Source organism: Phyllobates terribilis, unplaced genomic scaffold (assembly GCF_046119375.1).
Source record: "Phyllobates terribilis strain yellow unplaced genomic scaffold, ASM4611937v1 Scaffold_4__5_contigs__length_816908805, whole genome shotgun sequence".
Classification (NCBI taxonomy): Eukaryota; Metazoa; Chordata; class Amphibia; order Anura; family Dendrobatidae; genus Phyllobates; species Phyllobates terribilis.
Window position 1 is genome coordinate 3863807 of NW_027362764.1, and position 27049 is coordinate 3890855.

The window sequence follows — 27049 nt, forward strand, 5'->3', positions numbered from 1 at the left end:
TCCCTCACACTGACACAGTTGTTTAAGCTGCAATTTCTAGCAGAAAACACAGCACAGAAAATCTGCACAGCTCCTGTAGCACAAATCTGCTTCAACAATGGGAGGATGCTACAATGCTCAGGAGGCAGTGAGTTAGAAGTGGTGGAGTCATGATGCCAGCAGGATCAGGCTTAAAACACAGAATTAGTTCTGCTCTGGAGCTGTATACACAAAAGTGAATATTTTTAATGAAGGTAATTTTTTTTAAAGCTGCTTCATTTATTAACTTCGATAACAAAGTTGGAATAACACGCATACTATTATTATTTATTTTTTTTAATTGATCTATCATGGAGACTGGCCCCCAATTATTACTTTTGTACGACCAGTGTATCAGGCGCTGCCATGTAATCGCATGATCTACAGCCAACGATCACAGCCGGATCTGCTGTACAGGAGCCGGAAAGTCAACATCACAAGTCAGAAATCAGGATGGATGCACGCGTATATTTACAGATAAAAATACATACAAAATGAGGTGTACACACAACCGAGTAAACGAAGGATACAAAAAGCACTAAAACAAAACTTCAGTCTCCACCCGACACATAAAACACAGAGGCATAAAGACTGATACCTGGACCATCGACTTAGGTAGACTGGGATAGGTGTAAGCCTTCCTCAATGGAGTATTAAAGGGTAACTCCATCTGGGCCAAGTGAATGGCGAATCGATTAACTTGCAATACACTTATCCACCAGGAGTGATTGGAAGAGCGTTGTTGGGCGCAGAGGTTAATAGAGGACCTTGGGATATGACCTGTAGCCCCTGTAGATCCCGCAAACCAACACAAGTTATTGACTTGCCTATCTTGGCTTCTGCAGCGGTCTATTAATGCACACCTGCCTATCTTGACTTTCACAGCAGTCTTATCTACCTAGGTTGCAGGGAATTCTGAGTAATTTGTTAATAGTTTCTTGCCAAGTTCAATGTCACTGTTTGTTTCCTTTGAGAGGCAGAGATGCCCATCATGACCTTGTCCTGTTTACACAGCTGAGGGATTGCTACAAAGTATCAGTGCAGGAGCTAAACACAGCAGTACACACTTCCGGCTGACCATTCTTGTGAACAGGACCAAAGAGAGCTCTGGAAAAACAATGGGCATCAAACTAAATATATGTGAAAGGTACAGAAACCAATATTAACCGTGTAAGAAAATAAAAAAGTAAATGCCCCCCATGCCCCTCAAGAAGAGGAAGCAGAGCAAGTAGGAGGAGGAAGAGTTTGCAATTATTGCTACTAACGGTGACCTAATGTAAGGGGGTACTTACTTTTTCACACAATTAATATTGGAGGATTAAGAACTTCTAAAATTACCTAAAAATATTCACATAAATGGTCCATAGGATAAATCATCACCAAAAGACATCCATTTCTGAAAAATGTTGAAATGCAGATTGAAGCTGTAAGTGTGAGCGGCGCGTCAATATTAGGAGGAGACCGGCTTTGGCACGGAGACAGTACAGACATGGCGGGTCCGAGGAGCGAGATGGTCAGGTTCTTGTAAACAGCGCATCTGTAACGAAAACTATAAATACAGGATGAGATCCAGCTCGTGTGACCGCAGGGCGCCGTCATGGGCCGCATCCGCTCAGCCCCATCAATGTAACTGCAGGCCCGGACGCCCCGGCAAACACTGGAGAACACAATACACACTAGTATACAGGAGGCAACACAAGCGTACACCCATCAGGTCAGCGCTGCCGACCCGCGCATTTTAGGATTCACATTGCGGTAAACTTTGTTTTGTTTTTTTTTTCTTCTTTTTTACCTATGAACATATATTATATAATCATGAATTGTGGGTGAAACAATGTAAAAAGTTCTTGTGCAAACTAAAAAAAAAAAAAAAAAACTTCATTGTAGAAACTTAGTCCAGAAATGTACATCGGTAGGCGGCCGGGTGTAACAAATAGGCTCCGGCTATAAAAGTCGCCCAACATCAGGGTCATACTTCTGCAGTCCTAAGGCCCAACAAAATTTGGGCACTAAAACTTCTCTCTATTAACGTTCTGCCATAAGGGAACACCCCGAGAGGTTCAACAACTAGTGGGGTCGGCGTTCGCATGGCGGTGGGAAAACGAGTCAATACCCACCAGTGGCATTGGACTGGTGAGATTAGGCACATTCTCGGCCAAGGGTGGTTGGGGGGGGGGGGATTATCAGGAATAGTTAGGTGGTCCTGGAGTTGGGGGATCCTGGTCCATGCTGCACCCAAGGGCCTCAATATCGTTGCTAATGTCTGAGATCATCCGGTCCCACTCGTCTCCTTCTGACGGCACAGACTGATCGTCCGAACCCTCCGCCGTGCCGTTGCCGTTTGTGGTGGAGTTTGAGGCGGTGCTCATAGTCCGCCTGTACCTGCCGAAGCTATCCGTGATTATGCCGCGGCCGTCTTTCACACCGATGGTTTCCAGGAAATTTTCAAAATGTTGACTGTCCTTCTCAGGAATGAAAGGCCGAAGTCCTGAGCGGAAGACAAGAAGAAATCACCGAGTAACACTACAAAAAACAGCGGCGCATAAGAACAGTGTAACCCCTGCGGGACACAGACATTGTGCTCGTTTCTCGTCAACTTCCAAAACTTTTTTTTTTTTTTTTTACATTTCTCCATCAGATCCTGCCGGTGTCTCTTTTGCAGAATGAGTTGTAGTTTTATATAACACATCGGCTCACGGAGCCTGGACATCTATTGCTAACATCTGCTGTCGCCGAGGGGTTAAATAATAGCAAGTGCCTCATTCATTATAACCCGCCTTTCAGACTACTATGAAAGTCTGTTAAAGAATCATCAGTGAAAAGGATCTACCCCCAATAGTGCAGCTAACAATCGAAGGGTTAACATTACTTTTAGACTAACTTTTAAAAGGTTTCCAAACTTTATGTAAATGGGGTTCTTCCGTTTACTGATAAGAGTTTGGTTTCCTCGTCATTTTCAGGTATGACAGAATGAGCCCCGCGCAGGTGACAGGTGACGCCGCTCTCCTTACCGAGCAGCAGGAACTTCCGGCTGTCCCCGTAAAGCTGCCGCAGGTTGATGCAGAACTCGTGGATGGAGGCGCCGTTCCGGTACTCGTGGAGAAGCATCGCAAACTGCTGGATCTCCTGAGAGGAAAGCTTCGTTCTCAGCTAAAACAGAAATCAGGCAGGAAAATCAGCGAAAAACCAAAAAGCAGCCGCCCAAATAAAACACCGAGTCACCGAACCCATCTGCTCCTGGAAAAGCTGTTGGCGATCAGGCCACCATTTTTGTTCCCACTGCTAACACTACGGAGCCTGGAAATGATAAAATCCTCATTACAGCTCCCACAGGGGTTGTCAGACGCTTAGCGACAACCTCCACAGGAGACGGCGAAAATCTCCTTTGTATAGGCATAAACTGGGAAAGCTGAGTGCCAACCTATGGCCATACCCAGCTTTCCTGGGTTGCAGGGTGGCATTTGTGTGTTCATTGCTGCTTAATAACCTGGAACCACCGCTGTGCCACCTCTTACGGCGACCATACTGGTTATCACCCAGGTCAGCCTGGCCACGCGATGGGAAGTGAGCAGGGGACGGGTCCAACACTTGTCTGAGCAAATATTCAATTCAGAAGCCTTAGAGAGCTGGGTGACGACCGGCGTGCAAGGTGTAAAGACGGCCATATTGGCAGCCACCCAGCTTTCTCAGATAAGAGCTGAATAGAGTTTATACCACGAATCAGAGACCACATATTCTGTAAATCGCCCTACTGGTCACGCCATGACGTCTTTACCGTCATCATGTAGTCGTGCAGTAACTCCGCCGCCGTGGCGCTCAGCTCACTCTCGCTGGCCGTCTTGTTGTGAGGTGGAGAGTTTCCCTCAGTATCAGGTGAATCCTCTAAGGAGCTGTCAGGAAACACAAGGACCATTCAGACCAGGTTAATGGACGAGCTGCCAGAGTCTCCAGCTGCTGCAACACTACATCTCCCAGCATGCCCTGACAGCCTGGAAGTTGTAGTTTTGCAGCAGCTGGAGCCCACCACTAGTAATACGGATATACAATAAGCTTCATTATGGCTTATTAATGGTGGAATTGCCCAATCTTGGCATCCTCCCTCCTGTGAGCCCCATGCACTGCAGTTCTGGATGCAGGACGCCCTTCACTGCCGCCCTCTTACCCGGCTGTAGAAACTTACAAGGCTCCGGCCTCCAGCTCGTACGCTTCCTTCACCTCCACCTTATTCGAAGAATCGTCTGAAAGAAACACACTGGCATTGAGTTATAGCCCCCCAAATAGCACCATGTGCCCACCCCGGAGTGAGGAGCAGACATGACAACTTCTCCACACGCTGTGACACTGACCAGGAGCTTTACTCACAGTATACCACAACTTTCTATTATACTTGGTCAATTCCTTCTTACATAGAAGGGCTCCGCTTGCTGTCAATGAATAGAGACATTCTTGTGAAGAGAAGCATACCTAATGCGTGTGACAGCTGACAATGTATTGCAGATATCAGCTGCGACACTACAGCTCCCAGGATGCCCGCACAGCCCCTGATAACCTGCGGAGGGGGCGGTGCACCTTTTGCAATGTCTAAATATACTCAAGAATGTTTTCATTCAATGACCGCAAGCAGGGATAGCTGCGGCTGGGTTTTGTTGGTGTTTTTACTTACCACTGTGTAGGGACAGATGGCGGGTCGGGGTAGACGCTCCATCGAATATGGCCCTATCCAGGAAGTCAATGGTGGATTCGGTGTATACGATCTGGAAGACTTGGCCGAGCAGGGAGCACAGCTCCTCGGCAGCCGCCTGGTGGAAGGAAGGAATGTAAAGGACACTTCTCTAGGTGGGATGGCAGCGGAGTAGGACATGGCGGCGGAGGAGGACAACGACATGGCGGTGGCGAACGACGACGACATGGCGGCGGATGAGGACAAAGACAACGACATGGCGGTGGCGAACGACGACGACATGGCGGCGGATGAGGACAAAGACAACGGCATGGCGGCAGAGGAGGACAACGGCATGGCGGCAGAGGAGGACAACGGCATGGCGGCAGAGGAGGACAACGGCATGGCGGCAGAGGAGGACAACGGCATGGCGGCAGAGGAGGACAACGGCATGGCGGCAGAGGAGGACAACGGCATGGCGGCAGAGGAGGACAACGGCATGGCGGCAGAGGAGGACAACGGCATGGCGGCAGAGGAGGACAACGGCATGGCGGCAGAGGAGGACAACGGCATGGCGGCAGAGGAGGACAACGGCATGGCGGCAGAGGAGGACAACGGCATGGCGGCAGAGGAGGACAACGGCATGGCGGCAGAGGAGGACAACGGCATGGCGGCAGAGGAGGACAACGGCATGGCGGCAGAGGAGGACAACGGCATGGCGGCAGAGGAGGACAACGGCATGGCGGCAGAGGAGGACAACGGCATGGCGGCAGAGGAGGACAACGGCATGGCGGCAGAGGAGGACAACGGCATGGCGGCAGAGGAGGACAACGGCATGGCGGCAGAGGAGGACAACGGCATGGCGGCAGAGGAGGACAACGGCATGGCGGCAGAGGAGGACAACGGCATGGCGGCAGAGGAGGACAACGGCATGGCGGCAGAGGAGGACAACGGCATGGCGGCAGAGGAGGACAACGGCATGGCGGCAGAGGAGGACAACGGCATGGCGGCAGAGGAGGACAACGGCATGGCGGCAGAGGAGGACAACGGCATGGCGGCAGAGGAGGACAACGGCATGGCGGCAGAGGAGGACAACGGCATGGCGGCAGAGGAGGACAACGGCATGGCGGCAGAGGAGGACAACGGCATGGCGGCAGAGGAGGACAACGGCATGGCGGCAGAGGAGGACAACGGCATGGCGGCAGAGGAGGACAACGGCATGGCGGCAGAGGAGGACAACGGCATGGCGGCAGAGGAGGACAACGGCATGGCGGCAGAGGAGGACAACGGCATGGCGGCAGAGGAGGACAACGGCATGGCGGCAGAGGAGGACAACGGCATGGCGGCAGAGGAGGACAACGGCATGGCGGCAGAGGAGGACAACGGCATGGCGGCAGAGGAGGACAACGGCATGGCGGCAGAGGAGGACAACGGCATGGCGGCAGAGGAGGACAACGGCATGGCGGCAGAGGAGGACAACGGCATGGCGGCAGAGGAGGACAACGGCATGGCGGCAGAGGAGGACAACGGCATGGCGGCAGAGGAGGACAACGGCATGGCGGCAGAGGAGGACAACGGCATGGCGGCAGAGGAGGACAACGGCATGGCGGCAGAGGAGGACAACGGCATGGCGGCAGAGGAGGACAACGGCATGGCGGCAGAGGAGGACAACGGCATGGCGGCAGAGGAGGACAACGGCATGGCGGCAGAGGAGGACAACGGCATGGCGGCAGAGGAGGACAACGGCATGGCGGCAGAGGAGGACAACGGCATGGCGGCAGAGGAGGACAACGGCATGGCGGCAGAGGAGGACAACGGCATGGCGGCAGAGGAGGACAACGGCATGGCGGCAGAGGAGGACAACGGCATGGCGGCAGAGGAGGACAACGGCATGGCGGCAGAGGAGGACAACGGCATGGCGGCAGAGGAGGACAACGGCATGGCGGCAGAGGAGGACAACGGCATGGCGGCAGAGGAGGACAACGGCATGGCGGCAGAGGAGGACAACGGCATGGCGGCAGAGGAGGACAACGGCATGGCGGCAGAGGAGGACAACGGCATGGCGGCAGAGGAGGACAACGGCATGGCGGCAGAGGAGGACAACGGCATGGCGGCAGAGGAGGACAACGGCATGGCGGCAGAGGAGGACAACGGCATGGCGGCAGAGGAGGACAACGGCATGGCGGCAGAGGAGGACAACGGCATGGCGGCAGAGGAGGACAACGGCATGGCGGCAGAGGAGGACAACGGCATGGCGGCAGAGGAGGACAACGGCATGGCGGCAGAGGAGGACAACGGCATGGCGGCAGAGGAGGACAACGGCATGGCGGCAGAGGAGGACAACGGCATGGCGGCAGAGGAGGACAACGGCATGGCGGCAGAGGAGGACAACGGCATGGCGGCAGAGGAGGACAACGGCATGGCGGCAGAGGAGGACAACGGCATGGCGGCAGAGGAGGACAACGGCATGGCGGCAGAGGAGGACAACGGCATGGCGGCAGAGGAGGACAACGGCATGGCGGCAGAGGAGGACAACGGCATGGCGGCAGAGGAGGACAACGGCATGGCGGCAGAGGAGGACAACGGCATGGCGGCAGAGGAGGACAACGGCATGGCGGCAGAGGAGGACAACGGCATGGCGGCAGAGGAGGACAACGGCATGGCGGCAGAGGAGGACAACGATATGGCGGCAGAGGAGGACAACGACATGGCGGCAGAGGAGGACAACGACATGGCGGCAGAGGAGGACAACGACGGCGGAGGAGGAGAACGACGACGACATGGCGGAGGAGGACACGGCGGCGGAGGTGAACCTCACCTTATTCTCCGTAGCCAGGATGACCAGGCAACATGACTCCACGGGACCCGTCCCGCACTCCGACAGAGACCCCGATGTTAACACTTTCCCGCTCTCCGCGGACAGGCTCTGGCTGGGAGAAATCCCGGGGTCCTGTGCTACAGATCACAAAGAGAAGACCCTTTTACAATCAGACATTATGGATAATCAGATGACGGAGTACAGGGATCTCTCGGGCATAGATAGAGCCATCTTGCCGCGTACCTGTCTTGAGAAGCACAAGGTGCAGGCAGTCGTCTCGGATGTAGGAGACGGCGGCGATGTCATGGATGGGCACTCGCAGGATGATGTCCTCTCCGTCTCTCCAGACCACCTTGACGTTATAGGCAGATAAGCTAATGACGGCATCGTGCTCCTGGGTGAGCTGTGCGGGGAGCTGGTGCAGTCGCTGCATCCCAAAGACATCCGGAAAACAAGAGAACATGGCTACTAGGAGGAAATGATGCTCTAGAGACTGGCGGACTACAACTCCCACAATGCACTCCTGTGCTGCAGACTTTATATGATGGGGCTGAGGCTAAACCATGCTGCGCCCTCTGCTGGCAGAAGAGCAGAACTGTGCCCAGTATCACACATTCCTGCGGTTTATAATCTGCCATTACTGTAAGCAATCATCTCTTACTGACGTTGTGCTGAAAATGTGCTCATACACAGCAGCTGAGAAGCAGAGCTGCAGTGTAAAGCATGGATTAGATACAGGGCAGTACTTAGAAATTAGCCTCCTGCCTCGACAGAGGGTGTGACGGCCCCTCTAAGCTGCAGTCACTGATCCCAGCCGTGCCCTAATAAACAGTGACCTGACCGGTACTGAAGATGTCATCTATACGGAGGAATAAGGAACTTTACAGAAACGCCGCGGCTCACCACTCACCTTCGCATTGTCAAGAAGCTGCAAAATTTCTGTCCGGCTGGAAGGATTGAGGTATCCGGGGATGGAGGTCAGCTGCCCTAGATACTGGAGACACGTCAGCTGTAAACCTCGTGCATGATACAAGCGCGCCAATATGGCGGCACTCGCCAGGTCACCATTATCTCGTTTACACGACTCGGCAGGAGTCCACGGAGCCGTCACACACTCCTCTCACCTTGACTTCTTTCTCTATGTAGTCATTGAGCAGCACGTCCGGCTCCACGCGGTGCTCCGCCGGCGACACTGACGCGGTGTGCAGAGGCCTCCGCTCCGTCACCTTCTCCTGAGCCTTCTTGTCTCGCCCCTTCTCGCCCTTCAGGAACACCCGTTTAAATGGAGACACAATTCCAGGCTGCTGGGAAAGAAGGCGAGACGTGGGGGGATCATTCACCAGGACAGGATAATCAGATGACTACGGGGAGACAAGTCCTGGGGAAGAATAAACCTGAATTTTGGGAAATGGAGACGATCCCTTTACTTGTGTGTTGTATCTGCAGACGAGACCTCTGCACAATGTCTGCCCGTGTCGCCCACCGGCCGATGGAACGGGAAGCGGGCGTCTACACGGAGTAGGGGGCAGCACTCAGCCGACAGCACACCATTCCCCAGAATTAGCGCCAAGCACCTCCGCTCACTTTCTGCTCTGGTGCAATACCCCATTAGATGTGACAACCAGTAACGGCCTCCATTACAGTGTGCAAGGGTTGTCAGACATAGATAGGTACATTTACTTTGACCCTTGCTCAAAATTTTTGTGCAGGTCTTTACTGCACTTTTCTTTATGAACCAGGGAGCTCAGGATGAACAAAGTATGGCTTTAAAACAGCAGCTATACATAGTGAGGAAGCATCCGCTGATCAGTGATGATACTACGTTTGCAGCTGCGACCTGTGGGGGCGCCGTTCCCGTGTCCCCTTCTGCCTACCTCTCCATCCATCTGTACACAAGGCCTGGCCTTCAGAGCGGGTGTGAACACGCGTCTGCATGAAATCTCACGCCGGCCCCGACACTTACACACCACTCACTAAACAGGAAGTAGCCGGGACCACAACTTCCTGCCACACAGCACAATGCTGCATCTGGCGAAATAACACAGACGGCCGGGACCGGGGCAGCCGCCGTCAGAGCAGGTCAAGTCACAAAGGGACATGAGGCATGCACAGAAAAAAACCTCCATCACAGGGCCCTACATTCTGCAGGGGCCCCACTACCCATCATCCTGTGCAAGACCAGTACAAAATAAACCATTATCATATATCTGGTTTGTCCAACCTGATAAATGACATCATTCTAGCTGTCTGACACCACCAGGGGGAGCTCACTACATACAGATTTATACAGTCACCACCAGGGGGAGCTCACTACATACAGATTTATACAGCCACCACTAGAGGGAGCTCTCTACATACAGATTTATACAGCCACCACTAGAGGGAGCTCACTACATACAGCTTTATACAGTCACCACTAGGGGGAGCTCACTACATACAGATTTATACAGCCACCACTAGGGGAAGCTCACTACATACAGATTTATACAGCCACCACTAGGGGGAGCTCACTACATACAGATTTGTACAGCCACCACTAGAGGGAGCTCACTATATACAGATTTATACAGCCACCACTAGGGGGAGCTCACTACATACAGATTTATACAGCCACCACTAGAGGGAGCTCACTACATACAGATTTATACAGCCACCACTAGAGGGAGCTCACTACATACAGATTTAAACAGCCACCACCAGGGGGAGCTCACTACATACAGATTTATACAGCCACCACCAGGGAGAGCTCACTACATACAGATTTATACAGCCACCACTAGGGGGAGCTTTTCAGTGTATGTCTCTCTTGGATGAAGAGAGAGATTATTATATATATACACACTAACCTTCTACCCTGCACAATCCATCAATGTTCGCTGACAACCTCTGCGGGTTGTAAAGCAGCAGCAATCAGCAGTTGTCAGACAGTGACAGTCCAGGGTACACAGGAGCGACCCGAGTGACTGCTGCAGGGCAACTAACCGCAGCATCTCTACTGCAGCCCGAGCAGACGTACCATGACATGAAGAGCGGAGACCCCTCACATGAAGAGGTGGAGGTTAGCGGTGTCCATTGTGTGCATGATAAATATAGCCTGCGCTTTTATACACAGTCCTCCCAGACAAAGGAGGCGCCGCACCCCACCTCTGTGACAGGAGGAAAAGACAATTCCCAGGAACTGAGGGGTGACACGTTTATTCCAAGGGAAGTGACAGAATGAAGCTAGAACAAATGGACATCACAACTCCACCCCAAACCGAGAAAACAGCAAGGAAGGGAAACCGGGCCCCAACCCCACATAGGGACACCGCAAAACACAACCAAATGACAGATAACAGACAGGAGGCAGTATTATAGTAGTTATATTCTTGTACATAGGGGCCAGTATTATAGTAGTTATATTCTTGTACATAGGAGCAGTATTATAGTAGTTATATTCTTGTACATAGGGGGCAGTATTATAGTAGTTATATTCTTGTATATAAGGGGCAGTATTATAGTAGTTATATTCTTGTACATAGGAGCAGTATTATTGTAGTTATATTCTTGTACATAGGAGCGGTATTATAGTAGTTATATTCTTGTACATAGGAGCAGTATTATAGTAGTTATATTCTTGTACATAGGAGCAGTATTATAGTAGTTATATTCTTGTACATAGGAGCAGTATTATAGTAGTTATATTCTTGTACATAGGGGGCAGTATTATAGTAGTTATATTCTTGTACATAGGGGGCAGTATTACAGCAGTTATATTCTTGTACATAGGGGGCAGTATTATAGTAGTTATATTCTTGTACATAGGAGCAGTATTATAGTAGTTATATTCTTGTACATAGGGGGCAGTATTATAGTAGTTATATTCTTGTACATAGGAGCAGTATTATAGTAGTTATATTCTTGTACATAGGAGCAGTATTATAGTAGTTATATTCTTGTACATAGGGGGCAGTATTATAGTAGTTATATTCTTGTACATAGGGGGCAGTATTATAGTAGTTATATTCTTGTACATAGGAGCAGTATTATAGTAGTTATATTCTTGTACATAGGGAGCAGTATTATAGTAGTTATATTCTTGTACATAGGGAGCAGTATTATAGTAGTTATATTCTTGTACATAGGAGCAGTATTACAGCAGTTATATTCTTGTACATAGGGGGCAGTATTATAGTAGTTATATTCTTGTACATAGGAGCAGTATTATAGTAGTTATATTCTTGTACATAGGGGGCAGTATTATAGTAGTTATATTCTTGTACATAGGGGGCAGTATTATAGTAGTTATATTCTTGTACATAGGGGGCAGTATTATAGTAGTTATATTCTTGTACATAGGGAGCAGTATTATAGTAGTTATATTCTTGTACATAGGGGGCAGTATTATAGTAGTTATATTCTTGTACATAGGGGGCAGTATTATAGTAGTTATATTCTTGTACATAGGGGGCAGTATTATAGTAGTTATATTCTTGTATATAGGGAGCAGTATTATAGTAGTTATATTCTTGTATATAGGGAGCAGTATTATAGTAGTTATATTCTTGTACATAGGGGGCAGTATTATAGTAGTTATATTCTTGTACATAGGAGCAGTATTATAGTAGTTATATTCTTGTACATAGGGAGCAGTATTATAGTAGTTATATTCCTGTACATAGGGGGCAGTATTATAGTAGTTATATTCTTGTACATAGGAGCAGTATTATAGTAGTTATATTCTTGTACATAGGGGGCAGTATTACAGCAGTTATATTCTTGTACATAGGGGGCAGTATTACAGCAGTTATATTCTTGTACATAGGGGGCAGTATTATAGTAGTTATATTCTTGTACATAGGAGCAGTATTATAGTAGTTATATTCTTGTACATAGGGGGCAGTATTATAGTAGTTATATTCTTGTACATAGGAGCAGTATTATAGTAGTTATATTCTTGTACATAGGGGGCAGTATTATAGTAGTTATATTCTTGTACATAGGGGGCAGTATTACAGCAGTTATATTCTTGTACATAGGGGGCAGTATTATAGTAGTTATATTCTTGTACATAGGGGGCAGTATTATAGTAGTTATATTCTTGTACATAGGGGGCAGTATTATAGTAGTTATATTCTTGTACATAGGGGGCAGTATTATAGTAGTTATATTCTTGTACATAGGGAGCAGTATTATAGTAGTTATATTCTTGTACATAGGGGGCAGTATTATAGTAGTTATATTCTTGTACATAGGGGGCAGTATTATAGTAGTTATATTCTTGTACATAGGGGGCAGTATTATAGTAGTTATATTCTTGTATATAGGGAGCAGTATTATAGTAGTTATATTCTTGTACATAGGGGGCAGTATTATAGTAGTTATATTCTTGTACATAGGGGGCAGTATTACAGCAGTTATATTCTTGTACATAGGGGGCAGTATTATAGTAGTTATATTCTTGTACATAGGAGCAGTATTATAGTAGTTATATTCTTGTACATAGGAGCAGTATTATAGTAGTTATATTCTTGTACATAGGGGGCAGTATTATAGTAGTTATATTCTTGTACATGGGGGCAGTATTACAGCAGTTATATTCTTGTACATAGGGGGCAGTATTATAGTAGTTATATTCTTGTACATAGGGGGCAGTATTATAGTAGTTATATTCTTGTACATAGGAGCAGTATTATAGTAGTTATATTCTTGTACATAGGGGGCTGTATTATAGTAGTTATATTCCTGTACATAGGGAGCTGTATTATAGTAGTTATATTCCTGTACATAGGGAGCAGTATTATAGTAGTTATATTCTTGTATATAGGGAGCAGTATTATAGTAGTTATATTCTTGTACATAGGGGGCTGTATTATAGTAGTTATATTCCTGTACATAGGGAGCAGTATTATAGTAGTTATATTCTTGTATATAGGGAGCAGTATTATAGTAGTTATATTCTTGTACATAGGAGCAGTATTATAGTAGTTATATTCTTGTACATAGGGGGCAGTATTATAGTAGTTATATTCTTGTATATAAGGGGCAGTATTATAGTAGTTATATTCTTGTACATAGGGGGCAGTATTATAGTAGTTATATTCTTGTACATAGGGGCAGTATTATAGTAGTTATATTCTTGTACACAGGGGCAGTATTATAGTAGTTATATTCTTGTACATAGGGTGCAGTATTATAGTAGTTATATTCTTGTACATAGGGTGCAGTATTATAGTAGTTATATTCTTGTACACAGGGGCAGTATTATAGTAGTTATATTCTTGTACACAGGGGCAGTATTATAGTAGTTATATTCTTGTACACAGGGGCAGTATTATAGTAGTTATATTCTTGTACACAGGGGCAGTATTATAGTAGTTATATTCTTGTACATAGGGTGCAGTATTATAGTAGTTATATTCTTGTACACAGGGGCAGTATTATAGTAGTTATATTCTTGTATATAGGGGGCAGTATTATAGTAGCTATATTCTTGTACATAGGGGGCAGTATTATAGTAGTTATATTCTTGTATATAGGAGCAGTATTATAGTAGTTATATTCTTGTACATAGGGTGCAGTATTATAGTAGTTATATTCTTGTACATAGGAGCAGTATTATAGTAGTTATATTCTTGTACATAGGGAGCAGTATTATAGTAGTTATATTCTTGTACATAGGGAGCAGTATTATAGTAGTTATATTCTTGTACATAGGGGCAGTATTATAGTAGTTATATTCTTGTACATAGGAGCAGTATTATAGTAGTTATATTCTTGTACATAGGGAGCAGTATTATAGTAGTTATATTCTTGTACATAGGGGCAGTATTATAGTAGTTATATTCTTGTATATAGGAGCAGTATTATAGTAGTTATATTCTTGTACATAGGAACAGTATTATAGTAGTTATATTCTTGTACATAGGAACAGTATTATAGTAGTTATATTCTTGTACATAGGGGACAGTATTATAGTAGTTATATTCTTGTACATAGGAGCAGTATTATAGTAGATATATTCTTGTACATAGGGGGCAGTATTATAGTAGTTATATTCTTGTATATAGGAGCAGTATTATAGTAGTTATATTCTTGTACATAGGGGGCAGTATTATAGTAGTTATATTCTTGTACATAGGGGGCAGTATTATAGTAGTTATATTCTTGTACATAGGGGGCAGTATTATAGTAGTTATATTCTTGTACATAGGGAGCAGTATTATGGTAGTTATATTCTTGTACATAGGGGGCTGTATTATAGTAGTTATATTCTTGTACATAGGGGGCAGTATTATAGTAGTTATATTCTTGTACATAGGGGCAGTATTATAGTAGTTATATTCTTGTACATAGGGAGCAGTATTATAGTAGTTATATTCTTGTACATAGGGGGCTGTATTATAGTAGTTATATTCTTGTACATAGGGGGCAGTATTATGGTAGTCATATTCTTGTATATAGGAGCAGTATTATAGTAGTTATATTCTTGTACATAGGGGGCAGTATTATAGTAGTTATATTCTTGTAAATAGGGGCAGTACTATAGTAGTTATATTCTTGTACATAGGGAGCAGTATTATAGTAGTTATATTCTTGTACATAGGGGGCTGTATTATAGTAGTTATATTCTTGTACATAGGGGGCAGTATTATAGTAGTTATATTCTTGTACATAGGGGGCAGTATTATAGTAGTTATATTCTTGTACATAGGGGCAGTATTATAGTAGTTATATTCTTGTACATAGGGAGCAGTATTATAGTAGTTATATTCTTGTACATAGGAGCAGTATTATAATAGTTATATTCTTGTACATAGGGGCAGTATTATAGTAGTTATATTCTTGTACATAGGGAGCAGTATTATGGTAGTTATATTCTTGTATATAGGAGCAGTATTATAGTAGTTATATTCTTGTACATAGGAGCAGTATTATAGTAATTATATTCTTGTATATAGGGAGCAGTATTATAGTAATTATATTCTTGTATATAGGGAGCAGTAGTATAGTAGCCCGTGCCAGGTACGAGGCTGGGGTAGAGGGGGCAGCCCGCGCCAGGTACGAGGCTGGGAGGGGGAGGGGGCAGCCCGCGCCAGGTACGAGGCTGGGAGGGGGAGGGGGCAGCCCGCGCTAGGTACGAGGCTGGGAGGGGGAGGGGGCAGCCCGCGCCAGGTACGAGGCTGGGGGGGGGGGGGCAGCCCGCGCCAGGTACGAGGCTGGGGGGGGGGGGGCAGCCCGCACCAGGTACGAGGCTGGGGGGGGGCAGCCTGCGCCAGGTACGAGGCTGGGGGGGGGGGCAGCCTGCGCCAGGTATGAGGTAGGGGGGGGGGGCAGCCTGCGCCAGGTATGAGGTAGGGGTAGAGGGGGCAGCCCGCGCCAGGTATGAGGTAGGGGTAGAGGGGGCAGCCCGCGCCAGGTACGAGGTAGGGGTAGAGGGGGCAGCCCGAGCCAGGTACGAGGCGAGGGGGGGAGGGCAGCCTGTGCCTCAGCAGACAGTGCATAGTGTGGAATAAGTCGGCTAAACAAAGTAAAGTCCTAGTGGTGTTTTTGTCATTCTGTGGCCTCCACGTCGCCCCCGCACAGGTGCTGCACTTAAACGGAGTTTCCACATTTCTGCAGAATTGATGCAACACTGACAGCACTGCAGCCAATCAGTTCGCTCAGCAGCTCTGAGCGACTGTGCCATCAACTCAGGCAGAGTCGCTGAACTGACTGACTGACTGCAGCGTTGCAGACAATAACAGACAACGAGAGCAGCAGCTGAGACTCAGCGCTGAACCCGGGGAGGGGGAGTAAAGCACAGATTGCTTGTTTAAAACAAACAAAAACGGCAGTTGGATAAAAAGGAGTTTTCCAAAACTAGAAGGTCCTGGTAATCACGATCCCCATCAGGAAAAACGCCGCGATTCCGCAAAATAATTGGTAGCGCTGCGTATTTTTCCGCAGTGATAATCCGCAGCGGAAATTTCGGCAGCCTGTGCACGGCACATGCGGATTATCATTGGGGAACATGGCAGACCTTCTACCATGCGTTTTTTATGTATTGCCGCTGCGGAAACGCTTAAAAAACGCCTCGTGGGCACACAGCCTTATGGTAGTTGTATTCTGGGACTTGGCATTCCCGTGCTTGTTGCCGGGTCTCGTACACCCGCTGGGGCCACACAAGGTGAGACAGCTGAGCTGAGGTAGGCAACACCCAATATGCTCCTTTTTCCTGTTTTCTATGTTCTGGCGCCGGCGCTGGGAAAGCAGATCATCCTGAGAACGTGCAGAACTCCGGGATCCGTGGAAAGTTTCCAGGACGGAGACCTGCTCCCAATACTCATCATACTGCTGGGGCGATACGGGACCCCGGCTTCTTATTCATCTACTTTTGTGTTATAAAGGAGAAGGCCACGTCTATAACTCCTGACCCAAAATCTTTTCACTTTATCTTAATTATTCTCATCTTGGTGGTAGGGAGAAATTTTAAGCACATGACACCAGGTCAGAGCAGGTGTATTCATTATATACCAGAGGTTCAAGAAATATTGCTCTGGGTATGCTAACTTGTCTCTCCTTTATGCTTTATACTGCAGCTTTGCTTTCCAATGCAATTTCAGATGCATAGAGACAGCGCCACCTACCAGAAAAACTGGTAAAACAGTGAATAGGCGGAAGGTATGCTGGCGTGTTAGTAAAACCATTGCTGCTTTCTTCCTGAAGAGCCGCATGTGACCACGGCTTGTGTGGGAATTACAGCTTAGACTTATTCCTCTTAATATGGCTAAGCTGTAATACCAGACACAACCAGAGAGCAGGTGGGGCGCTGATTTTACAATAGGAGAGCTAGATTTTTCCATTCTTGTACGACCCCTTGAATTTTTTTTTAGGCAGCTTGGAATATAAAAGTGATGAAGGATCGTCAGACAGATCTGCCATAGACTGTAACAGGGCAGAAAGTCATCAGGTCGGAGCGACATTTTTTTAGCTCCTGGCGATTTCCTCTTTATATCGGGCACTTGCACTCATTTCATGTCCTTTGCTGCCGCAGCGAGGATATTCGGAGGAGGGCAGACATTACGATCCCATCCCCATAGCTATACATGGAGAGGAGTATGGACATGAGCTCCGCCTAGTGGTAAAATAGAGAATAACCACAGACACAAAGTGGTCTCTTTACACAATCTCCAATCTGTGCTCTCTACCAGAGGGGCCACTGCTTAGTCCTGAGGACCCCCGCAACGGGCACCTCTCCCACTACAGGATCCGGCCGTCCGTGCATATAGGTGACGCATTTATTACTATTGCGGCAGTGCGACGCCACGTTGTGCCGCACCAGAGGGTGACCTGATGGGAGCGCTGTATGAAGTTATCCAAACCCGACATCTGCAGCGAGGAGTCGCCATCACGGTGCTACACACGGCCACGTTACTATCTGAAGGGATCTACAAGCGGAGCCGTGTACCTGGGAGCACCAGACACCGCGCCATCAATAATGCAGAGCGACGTACGACAGGGGTAAATGCTGCACAATGCAAGTCAGGCACGATCCCGGTGTCAGCAGATGCTGCTCACAGCGGTGGATTCGTTACAATTGCATTCTGGCTAGATAGTCAGCTGTGAGAAAACAAACCGATCCGTTTTACCTCCGCTGATACATTGTCACGAACAATCTGAGCAAGATTTTCTGCTGTTGCCATGATTAGCTCACAAAAGATTATCTGCGCTGGAAACGAATCCCCCGCTGTGACAAGTGTGAAGTCAGGACAGGTCTTCAGCCTCTACATGAAGGATCATTTCTATTCACTGACAGCAAGCCGACTACAAGGAGGAGCAGCAGCACAGAGGGCGCGGGGAAGAGGCAGAACCTTATATGCTACGTCTACATAGGGCTGCACCGGCCGCCATTAGCTCTGCAGAGAGGACTGTGCCAGGTACGAGGCTGGGGGCAGCCCGCGCCAGGTACGAGGCAGGGGGGGGGAGAGGGGGGCAGCCCGCGCCAGGTACGAGGCAGGGGGGGGGAGAGGGGGGGAGCCCGCGCCAGGTACGAGGCAGGGGGGGGAGAGGGGGGCAGCCCGCGCCAGGTACGAGGCAGGGGGGGGGAGAGGGGGGCAGCCCGTGCCAGGTACGAGGCAGGGGGGGAGAGGGGGGGAGCCCGCGCCAGGTACGAGGCAGGGGGGGGAGAGGGGGGGAGCCCGCGCCAGGTACGAGGCAGGGGGGGGAGAGGGGGGCAGCCCGCGCCAGGTACGAGGCAGGGGGGGGAGAGGGGGGCAGCCCGCGCCAGGTACGAGGCAGGGGGGGGGGGGGAGAGGGGGGCAGCCCGCGCCAGGTACGAGGCAGGGGGGGGGGAGAGGGGGGCAGCCCGCGCCAGGTACGAGGCAGGGGGGGGGGGGGAGAGGGGGGCAGCCCGCGCCAGGTACGAGGCAGGGGGGGGGAGTGGGGGGCAGCCCGTGCCAGGTACGAGGCGGGGGTAGAGGGGGGCAGCCTGCGCCAGGTACAAGGGGAGAGAGGGGGTCGACCTGCGCAAAGTACGAGTTGGGGGGGTGGGGGGCGGCCTGTGCCTCAGCAGACAGTGCATAGTGTGGAATAAGTCGGCTAAACAAAGTAAAGTCCTAGTGCTGTTTTTGTCATTCTGTGGCCTCCACGTCGCCCCCGCACAGGTGCTGCACTTAAACGGGTTATCTAGGTTTGGAAAACCCCTGTCCACTGGATGAAGTTTAACGACAAAAAATAACAATCAATAAAACTATTCTTTCCTCCCGCTCACCGAGTCTCCACATTTCTGCAGAATTGATGCAACACTGACAGCACTGCAGCCAATCAGTGAGATCAGCGGCTCTGAGCGATTGTGCCATCAACTCAGGCAGAGTCGCTGAACTGACTGACTGGCTGCAGCGCTGCAGACAATAACAGACAACGAGAGCAGCAGCTGAGACTCAGCGCTGAACCCGGGGAGGGGGAGTAAAGCACAGATTGTTTGTTTAAACAAACAAAAACGGCAGTTGGATAAAAAGGAGTTTTCCAAAACTGGAAGGTCCTGGTAATCACGATCCCCATCAGGTATCCGGCGCCTGAACTCACTAAACCTAAAGGGGATCCTGGGGATACAAAAATCTCATGAGTCTGCAATGGAAGTTATATAATGAGGGGAACAACTGGAAACACATTGAAGAGAGGAAGGACTCAGCCCGAGGCCAAGGGGCATCAGCGCTAAATACACATCAGCACGAGAGGAAGAGTCACAACATACAAAAGACAACTTCTGGGCATCTACACGTGTAACCAGAACTAACACAGCACGAAGATACATAGGAAAGGCTGGGACGCTCCGTACAGACATAACTTACTCTGCACTGATCCAGAGTTACATCCTGTATTATACTCCAGAGCTGCACTCACTATTCTGCTGGTGCAGTCACTGTGTACATACATTACATTACTGATCCTGAGTTACATCCTGTATTATACTCCAGAGCTGCACTCACTATTCTGCTGGTGCAGTCACTGTGTACATACATTACATTACTGATCCGGAGTTACATCCTGTATTATACCCCAGAGCTGCACTCACTATTCTGCTGGTGCAGTCACTGTGTACATACATTACATTACTGATCCTGAGTTACATCCTGTATTATACTCCAGAGCTGCACTCACTATTCCGCTGGTGCAGTCACTGTGTACATACATTACTGATCCTGAGTTACATCCTGTATTATACTCCAGAGCTGCACTCACTATTCTGCTGCTGCAGTCACTGTGTACATACATTACATTACTGATCCTGAGTTATATCCTGTATTATACTCCAGAGCTGCACTCACTATTCTGCTGGTGCAGTCACTGTGTACATACATTACATCACTGATCCTGAGTTACATCCTGTATTATACTCCAGAGCTGCACTCACTATTCTGCTGGTGCAGTCACTGTGTACATACATTACATTACTGATCCTGAGTTACATCCTGTATTATACTCCAGAGCTGCACTCACTATTCTGCTGGAGCAGTCACTGTGTACATACATTACATTACTGATCCTGAGTTACATCCTGTATTATACTCCAGAGCTGCACTCACTATTCTGCTGGAGCAGTCACTGTGTACATACATTACATTACTGGTCCTGAGTTACATCCTGTATTATACTCCAGAGCTGCACTCACTATTCTGCTGGTGCAGTCACTGTGTACATACATTACATTACTGATCCTGAGTTACATCCTGTATTATACTCCAGAGCTGCACTCACTATTCTGCTGGTGGAGTCACTGTGTACATACATTACATTACTGATCCTGAGTTACATCCTGTATTATACTCCAGAGCTGCACTCACTATTCTGCTGGTGCAGTCACTGTGTACATACATTACATTACTGATCCTGAGTTACATCCTGTATTATACTCCAGAGCTGCACTCACTATTCTGCTGGTGCAGTCACTGTGTATATACATTACATTACTGATCCTGAGTTACATCCTGTATTATACTCCAGAGCTGCACTCACTATTCTGCTGGTGCAGTCACTGTGTACATACATTACATTACTGATCCTGAGATACATCCTGTATTATACCCCAGAGCTGCACTCACTATTCTGCTGGTGCAGTCACTGTGTACATACATTACTGATCCTGAGTTACATCCTGTATTATACTCCAGAGCTGCACTCACTATTCTGCTGGTGCAGTCACTGTGTACATACATTACTGATCCTGAGTTACATCCTGTATTATACTCCAGAGCTGCACTCATTATTCAGCTGGTGCAGTCACTGTGTACATACATTACTTATCCTGTATTATACTCCAGAGCTACATAAAGACTCATAGGAAAGTATAAAGATTAGATTTTCCCCCAGATTATCGGATTCAATGTCATGTTCACATGATGTCTGGTCACATCCAGAGCTGCAGTCATAATTCTGCACCATGCGACTCTATGACTTTAGCGGAGATCCTATGACGTCTACCACTGTACATGTGAGAGCAGGTAACTTAACAAATGCACATGATAGGTGACAGGAAAGAATCAAAACTTTGATTGCAGCTCTGAAGTACTTGTAATTCTGCACAGGACCATAGTTTAGGCTGAGTCACTATTACCGCTCCGCTATATAGACAGTAATCACCACCAATGAGATATAAAGATGGTGATTATCATGCTACATGGGGCGGCCGGGTAAGGACCCAAGAGCTCACACTCTTCCTCGACACAGACTTTGCCGATACTTGCGCTCACTTTCACCTTTTTGCCCTTCTTGCCGTCATCTTCCATCTCTCAGCTGCGGAGTCTCCTCCTCCTGCGATCCTGGGCGGCAGATGACGAGCGGGGAGAGGTGGGGGGTGGTGTCGCTGTCGCCCGTGATGGGGAGGTCAATGACATGCCTGCAGCCCAGACGCCACAGGGGGATTATGGGAATGCGGGGCCCTCTGGTGGGAGCAGGATATGGCGGTATTACTGCAGACGTGAAGCTGAAACCTGGTGACAGTGTCCACGTGAGCCCTGCATCTGTGAGAGGAAAGACATGAGAGGGGATAGATAATAGTGATACACACTGGTGAGCGGAGGAGGAGGAGACAGATAATAGTGATACACACTGGTGAGCGGAGGAGGAGGGGACAGATAATAGTGATACACAATGGTGATAGGAGGGGACAGATAATAGTGATACACACTGGTGATCAGAGGAGGAGGGGACAGCTAATAGTGATACACACTGGTGATCAGAGGAGGAGGGGACAGATAATAGTGATACACACTGGTGACAGGGGGAGGGGACAGCTAATAGTGATACATACTGGTGATCAGAGGAGGAGGGGACAGATAATAGTGATACACACTGGTGACAGGAGGAGGGGACAGATAATAGTGATACACAATGGTGATAGGAGGGGACAGATAATAGTGATACACACTGGTAATAGGAGGGGACAGATAATAGTGATACACACTGGTGATCAGAGGAGGAGGGGACAGATAATAGTGATACACACTGGTGACAGGAGGAGGGGACAGATAATAGTGATACACAATGGTGATAGGAGGGGACAGATAATAGTGATACACACTGGTAATAGGAGGGGACAGATAATAGTGATACACACTGGTAATAGGAGGGGACAGGTAATAGTGACACACTGGAGAGAGTAGGGGACAGATAATAGTGATACACACTGGTAATAGGAGGGGACAGGTAATAGTGATACACACTGGTGATCAGAGGAGGAGGGGACAGCTAATAGTGATACACACTGGTGACAGGAGGAGGGGACAGATAATAGTGATACACCCTGGTGACAGGAGGAGGGGACAGATAATAGTGATACACACTAGTGACAGGAGGAGGGGACAGATAATAGTGATACACACTGGTAATAGGAGGGGACAGGTAATAGTGATAAACTGGTGAGAGGAGGGGACTGCTAATAGTGATACACACTGGTGATCAGAGGAGGAGGGGACAGCTAATAGTGATACACACTAGTGATCAGAGGAGGAGGGGACAGCTAATAGTGATACACACTAGTGACAGGAGGAGGGGACAGCTAATAGTGATACACACTGGTGATCAGAGGAGGAGGGGACAGCTAATTGTGATACACACTGGTGATCAGAGGAGGAGGGGACAGATAATAGTGATACACAATGGTGATAGGAGGGGACAGATAATAGTGATACACACTGGTGATCAGAGGAGGAGGGGACAGATAATAGTGATACACACTGGTAATAGGAGGGGACAGGTAATAGTGACACACTGGTGAGAGGAGGGGACAGATAATAGTGATACACACTGGTAATAGGAGGGGACAGGTAATAGTGATACACACTGGTAATAGGAGGGGACAGGTAATAGTGACACTGGTGAGAGGAGGGGACAGGTAATAGTGATACACACTGGTGATCGGGGGAGGAGGGGATAGATAATAGTGATACACACTGGTGAGCGGAGGAGGAGGGGACAGATAATAGTGATACACACTGGTGAGCGGAGGAGGAGGGGACAGATAATAGTGATACACACTGGTGAGAGGAAGGGACAGATAACAGTGACACACTGGTGAGACGAGGAGGGGACAGCTAATAGTGACACACACTGGTGATCAGAGGAGGAGGGGACAGCTAATAGTGATACACACTGGTGATCAGAGGAGGAGGGGACAGCTAATAGTGATACACACTGGTGATCAGAGGAGGAGGGGACAGCTAATAGTGATACACACTGGTGATCAGAGGAGGAGGGGACAGCTAATAGTGATTCACACTGGTGATCAGAGGAGGAGGGGACAGCTAATAGTGATACACACTGGTGACAGGAGGAGGGGACAGATAATAGTGATACACAATGGTGATAGGAGGGGACAGATAATAGTGATACACACTGGTAATAGGAGGGGACAGATAATAGTGATACACACTGGTAATAGGAGGGGACAGGCAATAGTGACACACTGGTGAGAGGAGGAGACAGATAATAGTGATACACACTGGTAATAGGAGGGGACAGGTAATAGTGATACACACTGGTGATCAGAGGAGGAGGGGACAGCTAATAGTGATACACACTGGTGACAGGAGGAGGGGACAGCTAATAGTGATACACACTAGTGACAGGAGGAGGGGACAGATAATAGTGATACACACTAGTGACAGGAGGAGGGGACAGATAATAGTGATACACACTGGTAATAGGAGGGGACAGGTAATAGTGATAAACTGGTGAGAGGAGGGGACTGCTAATAGTGATACACACTGGTGATCAGAGGAGGAGAAGACAGATAATAGTGATACACACTGGTGACAGGAGGAGGGGACAGCGAATAGTGATACACACTGGCGACAGGAGGAGGGGACAGATAATAGTGATACACAATGGTGATAGGAGGGGACAGGTAATAGTGACACACTGGTGAGAGGAGGGGACAGATAATAGTGATACACACTGGTAATAGGAGGTGACAGGTAATAGTGATACACACTGGTAATAGGAGGGGACAGGTAATAGTGACACACTGGTGAGAGGAGGGGACAGGTAATAGTGATACACACTGGTGATCGGGGGAGGAGGGGACAGCTAATAGTGATACACACTGGTGACAGGAGGAGGGGACAGATAATAGTGATACACACTGGTGAGAGGAGGAGGGGACAGATAATAGTGATACACACTAGTGATCAGAGGAGGAGGGGACAGCTAATAGTGATACACACTAGTGATCAGAGGAGGAGGGGACAGCGAATAGTGATACACACTGGCGACAGGAGGAGGGGACAGCGAATAGTGATACACACTGGCGACAGGAGGAGGGGACAGATAATAGTGATACACACTGGTAATAGGAGGGGACAGGTAATAGTGACACACTGGTGAGAGGAGGGGACAGATAATAGTGATACACACTGGTAATAGGAGGGGACAGGTAATAGTGATACACACTGGTAATAGGAGGGGACAGGTAATAGTGACACACTGGTGAGAGGAGGGGACAGGTAATAGTGATACACACTGGTGATCGGGGGAGGAGGGGACAGCTAATAGTGATACACACTGGTGACAGGAGGAGGGGACAGATAATAGTGATACACACTGGTGAGAGGAGGAGGGGACAGATAATAGTGATACACACTAGTGATCAGAGGAGGAGGGGACAGCTAATAGTGATACACACTAGTGATCAGAGGAGGAGGGGGCAGCGAATAGTGATACACACTGGCGACAGGAGGAGGGGACAGATAATAGTGATACACACTGGTAATAGGAGGGGACAGGTAATAGTGACACACTGGTGAGAGGAGGGGACAGATAATAGTGATACACACTGGTAATAGGAGGGGACAGGTAATAGTGATACACACTGGTAATAGGAGGGGACAGGTAATAGTGACACACTGGTGAGAGGAGGGGACAGGTAATAGTGATACACACTGGTGATCGGGGGAGGAGGGGATAGATAATAGTGATACACACTGGTGAGCGGAGGAGGAGGGGACAGATAATAGTGATACACACTGGTGAGCGGAGGAGGAGGGGACAGATAATAGTGATACACACTGGTGAGAGGAAGGGACAGATAACAGTGACACACTGGTGAGACGAGGAGGGGACAGCTAATAGTGACACACACTGGTGATCAGAGGAGGAGGGGACAGCTAATAGTGATACACACTGGTGATCAGAGGAGGAGGGGACAGCTAATAGTGATACACACTGGTGATCAGAGGAGGAGGGGACAGCTAATAGTGATACACACTGGTGATCAGAGGAGGAGGGGACAGCTAATAGTGATTCACACTGGTGATCAGAGGAGGAGGGGACAGCTAATAGTGATACACACTGGTGACAGGAGGAGGGGACAGATAATAGTGATACACAATGGTGATAGGAGGGGACAGATAATAGTGATACACACTGGTAATAGGAGGGGACAGATAATAGTGATACACAATGGTAATAGGAGGGGACAGGTAATAGTGACACACTGGTGAGAGGAGGAGACAGATAATAGTGATACACTGGTAATAGGAGGGGACAGGTAATAGTGATACACACTGGTGATCAGAGGAGGAGGGGACAGCTAATAGTGATACACACTGGTGACAGGAGGAGGGGACAGATAATAGTGATACACACTAGTGACAGGAGGAGGGGACGGATAATAGTGATACACACTAGTGACAGGAGGAGGGGACAGATAATAGTGATACACACTGGTAATAGGAGGGGACAGGTAATAGTGATAAACTGGTGAGAGGAGGGGACTGCTAATAATGATACACACTGGTGATCAGAGGAGGAGAAGACAGATAATAGTGATACACACTGGTGACAGGAGGAGGGGACAGCGAATAGTGATACACACTGGCGACAGGAGGAGGGGACAGATAATAGTGATACACAATGGTGATAGGAGGGGACAGGTAATAGTGACACACTGGTGAGAGGAGGGGACAGATAATAGTGATACACACTGGTAATAGGAGGTGACAGGTAATAGTGATACACACTGGTAATAGGAGGGGACAGGTAATAGTGATACACACTGGTGATCGGGGGAGGAGGGGACAGCTAATAGTGATACACACTGGTGACAGGAGGAGGGGACAGATAATAGTGATACACACTGGTGAGAGGAGGAGGGGACAGGTAATAGTGATACACAATGGTGATAGGAGGGGACAGATAATAGTGATACACTGGTGAGAGGAGGAGGGGACAGGTAATAGTGATACACAGTGGTGATAGGAGGGGACAGATAATAGTGATACACTGGTGAGAGGAGGAGGGGACAGGTAATAGTGATACACAGTGGTGAGAGGAGGAGGGGACAGGTAATAGTGATACACAGTGGTGATAGGAGGGGACAGATAATAGTGAGGCACACAATGCAGTGGGCAGCACTCACGTCTCCGCCTCAGGCCTCCTCCTCTCCGCTCTCTGCTTGTTGCCGGACGCCCCAGAATCTTTTCAAGTCTCCTGCCATGTTGGGTGTAGACTTCCCAGCAAGCAGCGCGGTGCGAAAAGTGTGAAAGAGGGACTGGGCGTGGCAGGAGATGTGACGTCATACGAGCAGCCGCAGTGAT

The 27049-nt window shown here is 48.4% G+C and overlaps 1 protein-coding gene across 6 annotated transcripts; it reads right to left on the reverse strand.

Moving 5' to 3' along the window:
* Positions 1–466: 466 nt before the first annotated feature.
* Positions 467–27035, reverse strand: CCM2 (CCM2 scaffold protein). Of its 6 annotated transcripts, none has more exons than XM_073677067.1 (11): positions 26872–27035; positions 21713–21976; positions 8621–8800; positions 8407–8490; positions 7740–7923; positions 7497–7633; positions 4682–4817; positions 4199–4256; positions 3794–3908; positions 3030–3168; positions 467–2506 (listed from the first exon to the last, which is right to left on the reverse strand). In XM_073677067.1, the coding sequence occupies exons 2-11, from the start codon at positions 21740–21742 to the stop codon at positions 2202–2204; spliced, it is 1368 nt and encodes a 455-aa protein (XP_073533168.1). In that variant the 5' UTR covers positions 21743–21976; positions 26872–27035; the 3' UTR covers positions 467–2201. The 6 variants fall into 6 exon arrangements, with proteins under 6 accessions (XP_073533168.1, XP_073533169.1, XP_073533173.1 ...); XM_073677068.1 differs by having other exon boundaries at positions 8621–8797; positions 26872–27034; XM_073677072.1 differs by lacking the exons at positions 21713–21976; positions 26872–27035 and adding an exon at positions 10513–10607 and having other exon boundaries at positions 8621–8797.
* Positions 27036–27049: the final 14 nt, after the last annotated feature.